This window comes from Oryctolagus cuniculus, chromosome 3, assembly GCF_051225735.1.
Source record: "Oryctolagus cuniculus isolate XC-2025 breed Fujian yellow rabbit chromosome 3, ASM5122573v1, whole genome shotgun sequence".
NCBI classification, from domain to species: Eukaryota; Metazoa; Chordata; class Mammalia; order Lagomorpha; family Leporidae; genus Oryctolagus; species Oryctolagus cuniculus.
In genome coordinates this window covers 149,657,858-149,670,728 of record NC_142869.1, presented here as the reverse complement: position 1 = coordinate 149,670,728, position 12,871 = coordinate 149,657,858, and the positions used below count along the sequence as shown (strand labels likewise).

The 12,871-nt window shown below is 36.6% G+C and overlaps 1 protein-coding gene across 42 annotated transcripts in view; it reads right to left on the bottom strand.

Annotated features, from left to right (window-relative positions):
* The window catches only part of FOXP2 (forkhead box P2), a 651,851-nt gene that overhangs the window by 122,461 nt on the left and 516,519 nt on the right, over positions 1 to 12,871 (bottom strand). For 26 of the 42 annotated variants that reach the window (XR_016230716.1, XR_016230714.1, XR_016230715.1 and 23 more), the window contains one exon: positions 10,566 to 10,640. Coding sequence is in view for 18 of the 26 variants with exons in the window: in XM_051848004.3 (XP_051703964.2) it covers positions 10,566 to 10,640 (75 nt within the window). In the remaining 8 variants the exon portion in view is untranslated. 42 annotated transcript variants of the gene reach the window in all.

Sequence of the window (12,871 nt, the reverse complement as noted above, 5' to 3'; positions counted from 1 at the left end):
AATTAGTCTCCCATCTACTTGTTTCTGATTCCTCAGCACAGTGATTAAATCCCTTATTAACCATTTGCCTGATTTTTGAATCCTACATTATGTATTTCCTATCTTCATGAAACAAATTTCTCAAATGTAGGTGATTCATTACTTATCATTTTACTGAATAGTTTTCCTAGCACTGTAAGTTAGTTTATGTTCAATGGATATGTTTGCAAAAGTATGAATTATCTAAGTATAGTTATATAAGATAAAAAAGAAGGATTAATTGGGGCCAATGTAGTGGCATAGCGGGTTATGTCACTGCCAGGGACACCAGCATCCCATGTGGATGCTGGTTCCTGTCCTGGCTGCTCCACTTCCAATCTAGCGCACTGCTTGTGGTATGGATAAGCAGCAGAAGATGGTCCAAGTATCACCCATCACCCACGTGTGAGAGCTGGATAGATCTCTTTGTTCCTGGCTTCTGTGGAATGAACCAGTGGATGGAAGATCTCTTTCTTACTGTCACTTCCTCTCTCTCCATAACTCTTTCTTTCTTTCTTTTTTTTTTTTTTTTAAGATTTGTTTATTTACTTGAAAGTCAGAGTTATACAGAGAGAGAAGGAGAGGCAGAGAGAGGTCTTCCATCCACTGGTTCACTCCCCAATTGGCCACAATAGCTGGAGCTGCGCAGATCCAAAGCCAGGAGCCGGGAGCTTACTCCAGGTCTCCCACATGGGTGCAGAGGCCCAAGGACTTGGGCCGTCTTCTACTGCTTTCCCAGGCCATAGCAGAGAGCGGGATTGGAAATGGAGCAGCTGGGACTCGAACCGGCACCCATATGGGATACCAGCACTGCAGGCAGTGGCTTTACCCACTATGCCACAGCGCTGGCCCAACTCTGGCTTTCAAAGTAAACAAATCTTAAAAAAAAAAGAAGGGTTTATCAACATAGACTGCATTGGTGAGAAACAAGTCATGTGTCATACAGTTGAGTTGGGTCTTGAATAATCAATAGAACTTTTTGGTCACAGAAGGATATTTAAAAATGGAATTTTTTTATGCCTGAGAGCTGAAGTAGATACATCAGTCAAGATCTAAAGCCCTGTCTTTGAAATAATAGAGGATATTGTTGGAAAAAAAAAAACAAACTCAATTTAGGGTTGTGGGGTGAGTTGGTAGGAGGGCATATGATTGCAAAGCTTAGGTTATTAGAGCTTTATTCAGCAGGCATATAAGAGAAAGAGGCATAGAAGCAGCCATTTGTCCTATGATAGTACCAATAACAAAACAGTGCCACTGATTAACAATGGTAGAGGCCGGTGCCACGGCTCACTAGGCTAATCCTCCACCTGGGGTGCCGGCACCCCAGGTTCCAGTCCCAGTTGGGGCGCCGGATTCTGTCCTGGTTGCTCCTCTTCCAGTCCAGCTCTCTGCTGTGGCCCTGGAAGGCAGAGGAGAATGCCCAAGTGCTTGGGCCCTGCACCCGCATGGGAGACCAGGAGGAAACACCTGGCTCCTGGCTTCGGACTGGCACGGTGCACCGGCCACAGCGCACCAGCCATAGCAGCCATTTGGGGAGTGAACCAACGGAAGGAAGACCTCTCTCTCTCTCTCTCTCTCTCTCGCACTAACTCTGCCTGTTTAAAAAAAATGGTAGAATTGATCATTCTAGATATTTTGTAAGGCTTATTGAAAAACAGAATTTCTCAGTCGAATTCTAATCTCTGTTCTCATCTCTGTAGCTTTAAGTAGTCCATTTATAAGTGCTATGAATATGTGTGTGTGTTTGTATGCTTAAAGATTTATTTCAAAGAGTTATAGTTAGAGAGAGGGAGAGACAGAGAGTTCCTCCATCTGCTGGTTAACGCCCCAGATGGCCACAACAGCCAGTGCTGGGCCAGGCGAAAGCTGGGAGCCAGGAGCTCCATTTGGGCCATCTTCTGTTGCTTTTTGCAGGCCATTAGTAGGGAGCTGGATCATCAATGGAGCAGTCAGGACATGAACTGGCACCCATTTGGGATGTCGGGTGTTGTAGACAGCAGCTTTACCCACTGTGCCTCAATGTCAGCCCCAAAGGTGCTATTGAATATATTTTACAGGCTAACAGTTGTATGGTACAGACTTAGTCATTATATGATCAATTCAAGCATTGCTGATACATATTCAATGTTTAATATTTTAATATCAGAGTTAAAATTTTGTCTTTAAAGTTTTCAGGCAACTATAAAAGTAAGGGAAACCTTTAGGTTTGGTCCTCTACATAGAGCAAGCATTCTTTCTTGAATCTGTAGTCTCTGAAAAAGGAAAATTACTGTAAAGGATTGATGACCTTACTGTAAAAGCTTTGGTAATTGTTAGGGCTATTCATTTGCATATTAGGAATTAAATGTGGAATGGTCTATATATTTTAAAAAAGTATTTTTTTTATAAACTGAAGTCCTAATAAGAGAATGTAAGCAACAAAACAACAGTCAATTCACTTTAAAACATTTCTGAAAAAATCATTAAAGATCCTTGAATTTTTCTTTTCTACGACTTCAGCTTATAAATAATCTCATCATAGATCTGACTGAGATCTTAAAGCATCCTCAGAAACCACTAGTAGTCAAACAACACAAATGGTAATTTCAAAAGAAATCATGAAATCTATTTTTTTTTTTTTTGACAGGCAGAGTTAGACAGCGAGAGAGAGACAGAGAGAAAGGTCTTCCTTTTTCCGTTGGTTCACCCCACAAGTGCACCGATCTGAAGCCAGGAGCCAGGTACTTCCTCCTGGTTCCCATGTTGGTGCAGGGTCCAAGGACCTGGGCCATCCTCCACTGCACTCCCGGGCCACAGCAGAGAGCTGGACTGGAAGAGGAGTGACCGGGACAGAATCCAGCACCCTGACCTGGGCTAGAACCTGGGTGCTGGCGCAGCAGGTGGAAGATTAGCCTAGTGAGCCACAGTGCTGGCCCTATTTGCTTTTCAGCATCTTTTCATAAGCAAACGTGACTAGCAACATTTGGAAACCCTGAATGATTTTCTTATTTGATGGAAAATAGAATTAAAATTAAAGTACACAGCAAGACAAAATTAATACACATGAATCATGTATAAAGAACTATTAGATTGTCAATAACTCCTCCTTGCATTTAAGGAATAATGGAGAGATATTAAGGAAGTCACTTCATTCCTTAGCATTCTTATCTCAAGGTAAAATAAAAAAGTGGAATTACATGAACCATGAGGCCCCTTTTAGCTCTATTATTCTACAAGTCCATACAGGGTGAAAATAAATGTTATGTAAACATACACAGAGTAGTAACAAAGCACAACCATTTCATTATAGCAATGAATACTCAGGAAATGTATAAAGAGACAACATTTCCTGAGTATAGCATTCCTGAGTTTAGCATTCCTGAGACAGGATATATATAAAAATTATAATTCCAGCCTCAATATAAGAGAGCATGAGATACATAACTTATAGATTAAAAATGGTTTTGGAAGAAACAAAGATAAAACAATGGTATACTTTAAATTTATACTTATTTACTTATTTTATTTTTGTTATTTATCTATGCATCAGACAAATACCTATTAAGCAAATGTGTGTATATGATACTGTTGAAATATTAAATTACAAAACCACTAAGCCTGTTTATCAGATTTCAATGGCATCATCTTTGCACAACCATAAGCAAACTTATGAATTGTACTTAATGAAAACTTGTGTCTGAGTTGATGGATGCCTCCCCTTCACTGTAATCTCTATAGATGGAGTTATCTTTCTCACATTCTGACTGTCTGTTTTAAATCATAATAAATATCTTTCAGATAAAGTTCTGAATCAAAATTGAGATTATTATAGTGTGATTCTTAAAATTTTTTTTTTTTTTAATTCTGTCCATCTGTATGATACCCTACGTAGCATTCTGGATTTAAACAGTATATCATTCATGACAGTGTTGCAAAGTAACTTTCAGTATCTCTCTTGAAAGAATGCAGAAGGAAGACTAGCAGTATGGAAATCAAAATTTTTGGGAAAGAGCTCAGTAACACAGCAATCAGAACCATTTCAAACCGTTCCTCCGTACTAAAGAGGAACGAAGTATCATCTAGAAATCCTTAACTTGGTATAAAATATTGTTCTTTATTTAAAAAATAGTGTATATCTATTCAAACAAAATTTGCTATCATTATGATAGGAGCATGAATAATTGAATGTAAGCATGTACAATTTCATCTGAGTTGATGATGCACTACGTGAATATAGCCTAAAAGTGTGCTAGTAACAGGAAACTTTCTGAACTCCAGTGAATAATGAGTTAAAGAATGGCATGCGGTTTCAGTTTTCGTGTCAGGGAGGCCATGGGCTTGACATGACAATGCTATGTATTGAAATTATAGGAAAAATCTAGAAATATTACTGAAATAAATATGCTGCTTCATGAACTATGCCAGTACTAAACATTTGATTCCATAATTTGTTAACCATGTGCCCAAAAAAACTGACTTGCTTAAAGAAAATTATAAATTAAAATCCTAAAGTTTAACATGAGAAAGAAAAATGAATTGCAAATAGAAATCAATAAAAACCCATGAACTTTCTTTTACACAATTGACCATTTAGATATGTGTATGCATATCCATTCCTGTTTGTGAGTGTGGCTGCCCAAGTTGTTAAGGTTTGTACACTAAGATGATTTGTTTTCTGTGCCTTTCATTTATGGCTACATTGAAATAAGGTGATATAGAAAGAGACAAAGAACAGAAATAAAAATAATAAATACAGAAAACACATTTTGTTAAGTGACGTTTACACATATTTAAGCACTGAAGAGTGAACTCTTAGAAGTTAATGGAGTTTTTTTTTAATATTTGTAGATTGTCACTAATAGCTCATTACAAATAACTTTAAAACATGGAAGGAAAATTACAGTCTATCCTAATAGGCACCATAAATTCGCATTATTGCCACATACATATTCCAGTGAGTGTATCAATTTATTTGAAAAAAGTATATTAACAACAACAAAACCAGATAACTAAATAAATAATCCTTTCATTAGTCCCTGATTTCTGCCATACTAATCCTTTGGTGAATCATCAAGGGGAGTAAATTATTCATTATAAATTTCAAAGCAGAGCCTCCATTGTAAAAGCTCTGCCACTGGTCCTGCTTGGAACTGACATCAGAGCATTTGTGGCAATCTCTAATACTGCAATAAAATAGAAGGTGAGAGGCAATCACAGAGAATAGGTCTCTAGAAGGAACGGAGCTCTGGGAGCTCTATCCCACCTGAGTGAGGCGTGTAAGTATTATTATTAATATACGGAATTACACTAGGAAAGAAAAGGATTAACTACGAAGTTGCACACAAATGTCAGCCAAGGCTTTAAAAACAGAAACTGTTGTTCTGTTTCAGATGAAGCATCTGGAAAGTTGTTTTTTTTTTTTTTTCCTTTTTTTAAAAATTTTTTTGACAGGCAGAGTGGACAGTGAGAGAGACAGAGAGAGGTCTTCCTTTTTCCGTTGGTTCATCCCCCAATGGCCGCTGCAGCTGGCACACTGTGCTGATCTGAAGCCATGAGCCAGGTGCTTCTCCTGGTCTCCCATGTGGGTGCAGGGCCCAAGGACTTGGGCCATCCTCCACTGCACTCCCAGGCCACAGCAAAGAGCTGGCCTGGAAGAGAAGCAACTGGGACAGAATCCGGAGCCCCAACCGGGACTAGAACCCGGGGTGCCGGCGCCAGGATTAGCCTATTGAGCCGCAGCGCCGGCCTGGAAAGTTCTTAACAGTAGACCCAACCATAGTCACTATTTTTATGGCATTAACAAAATCAGTTGTAATGTGTTTGAAATATTATCTTAACTGATTTAATTTTATTGAAGTACCATAGTATCAAAATCATCATAATAGTAAATAAAAATTTCTCAAACATACATACACTGCAATAACATTGATTTTTGTGAGTAAATAAGTCATCATTCACCTGAAATTGATGAATATAAAGGATTTCTGGGGCTTGGCATAGTGGGTTAAGCCGCAGCCTGGAATGCCGGCATCCCATATGGGAGCAGGTGCCTTTCCCAGCTGCTTCACTTTTGATCCAGCTCCTTGCTAATGGCCTAGGATATGCAGCAGAAGATGGCTCAAGTGTTCGGGCCCCTGTCTCTCATGTGGGAGATGTGGAAGAAGCTCCTGGCTCCTGGCTTCTGCCTGGCTCAGCTCTGGCCATTATATTCTTCTGGGGAGTGAACCAGCAGATGGAAGATCTCTGTCTCTCCTCCTCTCTCTGTAACTCTTTCAAATAAATAGGTAAATCTTTGGGGAGGGGGGAAGGATTTCCTCACTGTGCAGAATGCTGAATTCTGTCTTAGCATGACCTAAGGTACCATGCCCAATGCTACTTTTAGTGTTAAATTTACTTCAAGGAGAATTGCCTCTTTAGTACAAACACAGGAATATTGATGGCACTACAGATACAAAACAATACCTATTGTACACCTACAATGTGTTCGGCAACATACTAAGTACTCTTTAAAGTTATCAAATTTAATTTCTACTACTACCCTATGAGGTAAGTGCAATTTTTGTTCTAATATTACTGGTTGGGAACATGATACTAAGAAAGGTCTAATAATTTCTCCAATATTTAATCCAGAATATTTAATCCCACAGTCTGACTCTGGAACCTGTGGCAGGGACTATTTGGGTGCTGAGTAGGATTTATGTAATCCTAAAGAGAGAGACAAAATCAAAACAGAAAAAAAAGAGGTCCTCAAACATCATCATTATCCACCTTTCCTCTTTTCTTCCAATCCATAATCCCCATCAAAATGAAACATTCAGAAGGCAATCAGAACAGAGTAAAACCCGCAGGGAGAAAGATCAAATGTGGTCAATGTAATGTAGTCTGAATGGGATATAAACCAGTTGGACCAATGCCAGCTAAATCCTATATTTAGTTTACAGGTCCAACATATTTTGTTCATGAAAAGAATCATTTGGCCCAATGCTAAAGGTTTTAAAAATAAGATCCAAAAAGCAATGGCCCTAACCATTCAGCATAATTGCCTTAGCAGTTCCAGCTAACAGGCAGAAACCTATGTAGGACAGTAGTTATTTATGTGTAAAAACCTGTAGACAAGGCTGACAGTAAAACTGTCTTCAAGTAGGTGTTAATGAGGGCATTCAGGCAGATGAGGTATCAACAAGGTCTAGTTAAGAAGTAGTGAAATTGGGGTCCTATCTTTTTTTAGAGAAGCCAAAGACTGTGAAATTTAGGATCTTTATGGAGTTCACCATTTGAAAGTTGTTTGATGTAGTGGGGAAAAAAGAAAAAGAAAATAAGGCATCTATCTTTGTATTAACATTTAAAAGTAAAGTAAAATAACTGATATATTTCCAGATTACAGATAAAATTGACTCCATTTTTAAAAATGAATGTGAAAAGCATTAAAAACTAATCTCTCACAATGAATCGCTTAATACTCTTTTCTCATAAGGCAAAAATGTACTCTTTTTTATGAAATTCAAAGTTATTGTAAGGATATTGTATTGTTACTCTTAGAACACTAAATATACAACCTATACAGACCAAATATTTCTTTCAAACACCATGGTAGATAGAATTTAACACAATAATTTTCAGGTACATGTGATATCAATGGGTGTAGTTCAGTCCTGTATTACAGTGAATTGGTGAAGATATGATAAATATAATTTGTTTTGTATATAAGAATATCACTTGTTCAAAAATGTGATATCAGAGAGGCACAGTACTTACAGGATAGCCAATGTCTGATGGTTACCAATAAAGCCGAACATAAGTTAATATCCCTGTGAAATATATTTTTATTGAATGTTTTGTTAGGAACTTGATAAAATTACTACATGAGAGAGGATGGTATAACAGAGAGCTTTCAAGACATATTTAATGTTATATCTGTAACATTATTCATTTTGTTAAGGCAATTTGAGCTTTAACCTACACCTGGCAATTGGAAGTGACTTCCCCCTGCCATCCCACCCATCTCCACTCCTCCATCCTGGGAGTTGGCAACACTCTATTTCAAGCTTGTGAATAAACCTGAAAGATTTTTTTTAAATGAAGTGGATGTGGGAAGGAGAGAGTAAAAACTAATATGCTAATTCGAGCACGTATCTGAGAATACTGGCCTAGTATTTGTGAAGGTTGCTCAATCATGGAAATATGGGTGATATTAAACTAATCTATGGATAGGCATTGTGTAGGGTTTCTTAGGAAGAACTATTTGAGAATTAATATAGTGATTCACAAGTTGTTATAAATGTCAGTTACACAGAAAATAAAGGCATGTGGGTGGCTTTTGCTATTGCTATCTATTCTTGCTACATCGTTTTCTTCCATTTAGCCTACCAGTAATCTTTTGGTGCTCTGGTTTAGTAGAGTTCTATTGGGCATACTGTGCTTTTAAAATTTGGTGAATGTTAGAAGACAGCCATCTCTATCGCACAAATATTGTCAATGATGAACAATACTATTTGCCTTGGTTTGTGTCTTGATTTTAAATCATATTAAGTAGCCATTTCACCTTGCAAAAATTTTAATCTAATGTAATTAATAAAAAAAATCAACTACTTACTAACATTTAAAAATGTTTCTTTTGTGTTGTGAAGCCAAGAAGCACCACTCGTATGGTTACTTTGCAACAAATTTGAGATAATAAGCTTGGCACACTACACAGATGGTCAGTGCCTGGTCCATGCACTACCGTGCTCCTCCTCTTGCATCAGCCACAGCTGACCTCACAGACCCATCCTAGTACTCTTTCTCTAGAGACCAGATGCAGTCTGGATGCTGGGAGCAAACTCAGACTCTTATCAGCACAGCACTCAGGGCAACCGTGACCGTGTGGCATGCCTCTGGAAAGACCTGCACGCTGGTGATCACAAACTTGAGCTACAAATATGGCCTTGCCACTGAGGAATTACAGAGCTTCTGCTGGGTTAATTTCTCCATGTCTCATTTCATTCTAAAAATGTCAGTGACATGTAAATACCTGATGCCATGAATTTCTTGTCAGCAGAACAGGCTATTTTTTTTTTTTTTTATGCTAGAATTAGTTTGAGATAACGAACCAACACTATTGGTTGTTAAGCTAGTTTATTCTTCAGGCTAGTGAAAATAATTTTTTCCATTGGGATTCTTTTAGAAAAAGTGTTACCAGTTAGGAATACTGTTTCATTTCTATGCCTTATTTTTAAAATATTTTTGGATTGGTCTTATTAAAATATACAATCATGTTTGAAGTTACATTGAATCTATCTTCCTTTAAATTACATAGAGAATGCTCAGACATTAACATATTAACGTGATTTTAGCTTTTCACATAAATGTAATACCATCGTTCAGCAAAACTAACCACAATTCTTACATTTTTTGCTACATTTTTCAAATATTATTACAAAGAAAACTCAGATGACTTAAATATTTGAGGACTAAAAGGAGTAAAACTTCAAATCAGATAATTCAAAATTATCAGGAAACGTGCACATATGAAATTTATTCTCAGTATCATACATTCACTGTTTCTACAGAATAGTGTTAAGCTGTTGTTTCCATTTCCCAGTTTACTTTTGTATTGCCTCTAGCATTTAAAAAAAGTTCCATATCTTCTATAAATAATGATGCTTCATGTTGACACAATTTTAAATACAAAATTATTTTTTAAACTATGTTACGAATTAGATCTTTCTTCATTCAGAAAGACACTGATTATTTGTTTCTAAGAATCTAATTGTGTTGCATTTTATTAATTATAGTTCAGAAATATGAAAATGGTAGTAAAAATAAATTTTGGGTGAGTGAATTTAGTACTACTTCAACACGCTGAGACTAAATCAGTACATCAATTCTTAAGGAAACAACCAAAAAATAAAAAAACTATGAAAATATGTGACTTTTCATATTTAGAGATTTCTTAAGAACGCAAGTAGCTTCCATGCTAAATAGAAACATTAAAACATTAAGTTGCTCTATTTAAAAAATTCTTGAATGGACCCTTCAGGATTATTATTCATTTCCAAGTCTAATTGGTATGTAAATTGGGACAAAAAAGCAATTTTCATTGAATATTATAGTCCAAAGAGACAAGTTACACTCCACTGGCTGAATATGTGTGGGGAAAATAGGCCTTAGCATATATATATGGCAACTTGTAGAACATGGGACAGTAATTTTCCTCTAAATCATATATTGGTTCAATCCATAATCTCTATCCATTTATTTTCTGTGCATCAGCATTTTTGCATTAAATTATTCCTAAAAGTTAAAGAAAAGTGTAGTGGTGCTTCAGCCTTTATATAATTAAGATAAAATTTATTGCCATCAACTCAGAAACTGTGAACTGTATATTTCAAGAAACATAACTGAAGTGAGAACACTAGGAATAACAGAAAACCAACTAATTACATCTGTATCTTAACATTAGTTATCTCTTGATTATCTGCACCCATGGAAGGAATTGGCTGTAGAAAATCAAAGATAATCTACTTAGTAGAATTGGGTCCATGGCCTTGTGCTCAGTAGCTGAATTTCTAATTGCCCATGTAACTTACTGCAAATGTGTTGTGAGGATGCCCATCACCAGAAGAGTGGCCACAGACACATAATTTTGTTTCTGGAAGCAATTCCTGGATTGAACAAAGAGAATCAGGAGTTGGCTTTTTTTCCAAGTGTAAGGTTTATGCTAATAAGGTACATTATCACTTCTTAAAATTATTTTGGAGGATTATGGGTATGTCAACATAGATAAGACTACTCCATCCTTATACCATAGCTAAAACTAATACAAAATTTAAAAACAGGAATAATATGGCAGGTGAGACGGTGACTAGGTGAATCATGATGAATTAACCAATAATAAAAAAAGTTCACAGATTATATATGATTCTGTCCAGGGAACTTCACCTTCTAATTCTAAACTGAAATTATGCCTCATATTCAAAAATAATATAAATTTAAATTTTAGAGCATATAAATGCTGTTTGTCTTTAGAACCTAGTTACCTCTGTTTATTTTTGAAAAGGCTAACCTCTAAGTGTAGCAATTGTAACCATACCAATGAACACAGACCCTATGAATGTAATGTGAGAACAAACACAGTCTCTTTAAATAAAGTGCCTTTTCTATGTATTACTATGCCACATTTATTACCATTAAAATATATCTCAGACTATGGGGATAAGCTCCATCATCTCTGTTAAAACCTGTTGAATCTCCCCATTTGCATTGGAAACTACTCTATATACCCAAACGTATGGTTTGCATTTTTATCTATAAAAGCAAAGTGATTATTTATTGATAAATGACATGGAATGTCATTTTTTACCTAAGTAGCATTAGACATTTCAAAGATTTTGTCTGAAGGGCAAAAGGATTACACTGCATTTGAATAGACCATGTGACAACACATCCTTAGACTTCACGTATGATATGAAAGGATGATCCCCATTCACAAGATACACAAGGGAAATTATAGCTATACCAGGCAAGAAGAAAAGCAAGGAGGGACGTGGTAAGGGTGTCAGGGAGTATTTGTAGTGGTTTGATGCATGTAAATATTACATCTTATAAATAATTCTTTTCAAATACATCTCTGAAGTTCAGGGGCTGTGTTTAAGAAATGGATTGTAGATGCTTTACATGACTCTATGCCATTTTCTTCAAGACATAAGGAATATGAATTCAAAGAGGAAAAATGGCTTCCAAAATATCCCCTTCTTTCTGTGTCTTATGAAGAAGGATGTCACTTGATGCTGGCAGATGAAGACTGGCCGGGGCGGGGTGGAGATGGGGAGGAGGGGATGTTCAAGTTATATTTGACTGCCAGAATCCCACAAACACATTTTCATCTAAATTATTTTGTCAACAGCCTTGTAGTACCCTTGCTAACCTTATTTGGCACCAGTGCATAATTAGATACACAGGGGTGTGACTCCAATTGAAGGTGTTGGCATTGTAGCACTCTGTGAAAATATTAACTATGAGGTTAACTCCAATTTTCTCTTCTTTAATTAAATGCACATGGTACTAATGAGGTAACCTACTGTTCCTTGATAGCACTAATTAGCTAAGAGGAGAGTACACTCTCACACTGCAATTTAAACCTAAAAATAAGGTTGAAATATGCTAATTGCAGGCAATTTAAAACAGTACAAGTTGAAGAACTAGTCATAATAAGAGAAACTGACTGCTTTACAGCTAGGCAGCTGTAACTTTGGTTAAAATCAAAACAAGCCACACCATCTTTGGACAGCCATTTAACAAGGTCATAAGCATCCTTAAAAAATGAAATGCTACTCCATACCATAACAATGAACCACAATAACAAAATAAAAGCCTCAGATAGACACTCATCCACAAAACCAAAAACAAGTGAGTGTCACAGAACTCCAAATTTGTCATGACACTATTTCTATTTAATACTAAAAATTAAGCTCTATAAATAAACAAAATCATCTAAGTCTTGCAGGAGCACCCAATATTAAATGAAGAGTGATATTCTGTGTCTCCACCATCAGCAAGCAGGCTGAAGAATTGCCATCTGTGCCATCCCACTCAGGGCACAGAAAATTTCAAGACAACTGTGCACAGGTACAATGATAAAAAATATAAAAAGATACCATGGAGTAAGGGATACAGTTGCCAAAACACTTGTGTAAGAAGAGTTTTATTAAAAGATTTTCAGAGAAACTCCTGTACGGTTTTGGAGCTTTGGGACTGAGGTAACCTGAGTCTCACTGTGAGAGAATGTTCTTTCTCTTAGCTCAAATGACTCAGATACACACCTTTAATGGTTTCCATAAATGTTTCCCAAATATGACCTTAACTGATAAACATGGAGATAAATTTATATGAGACT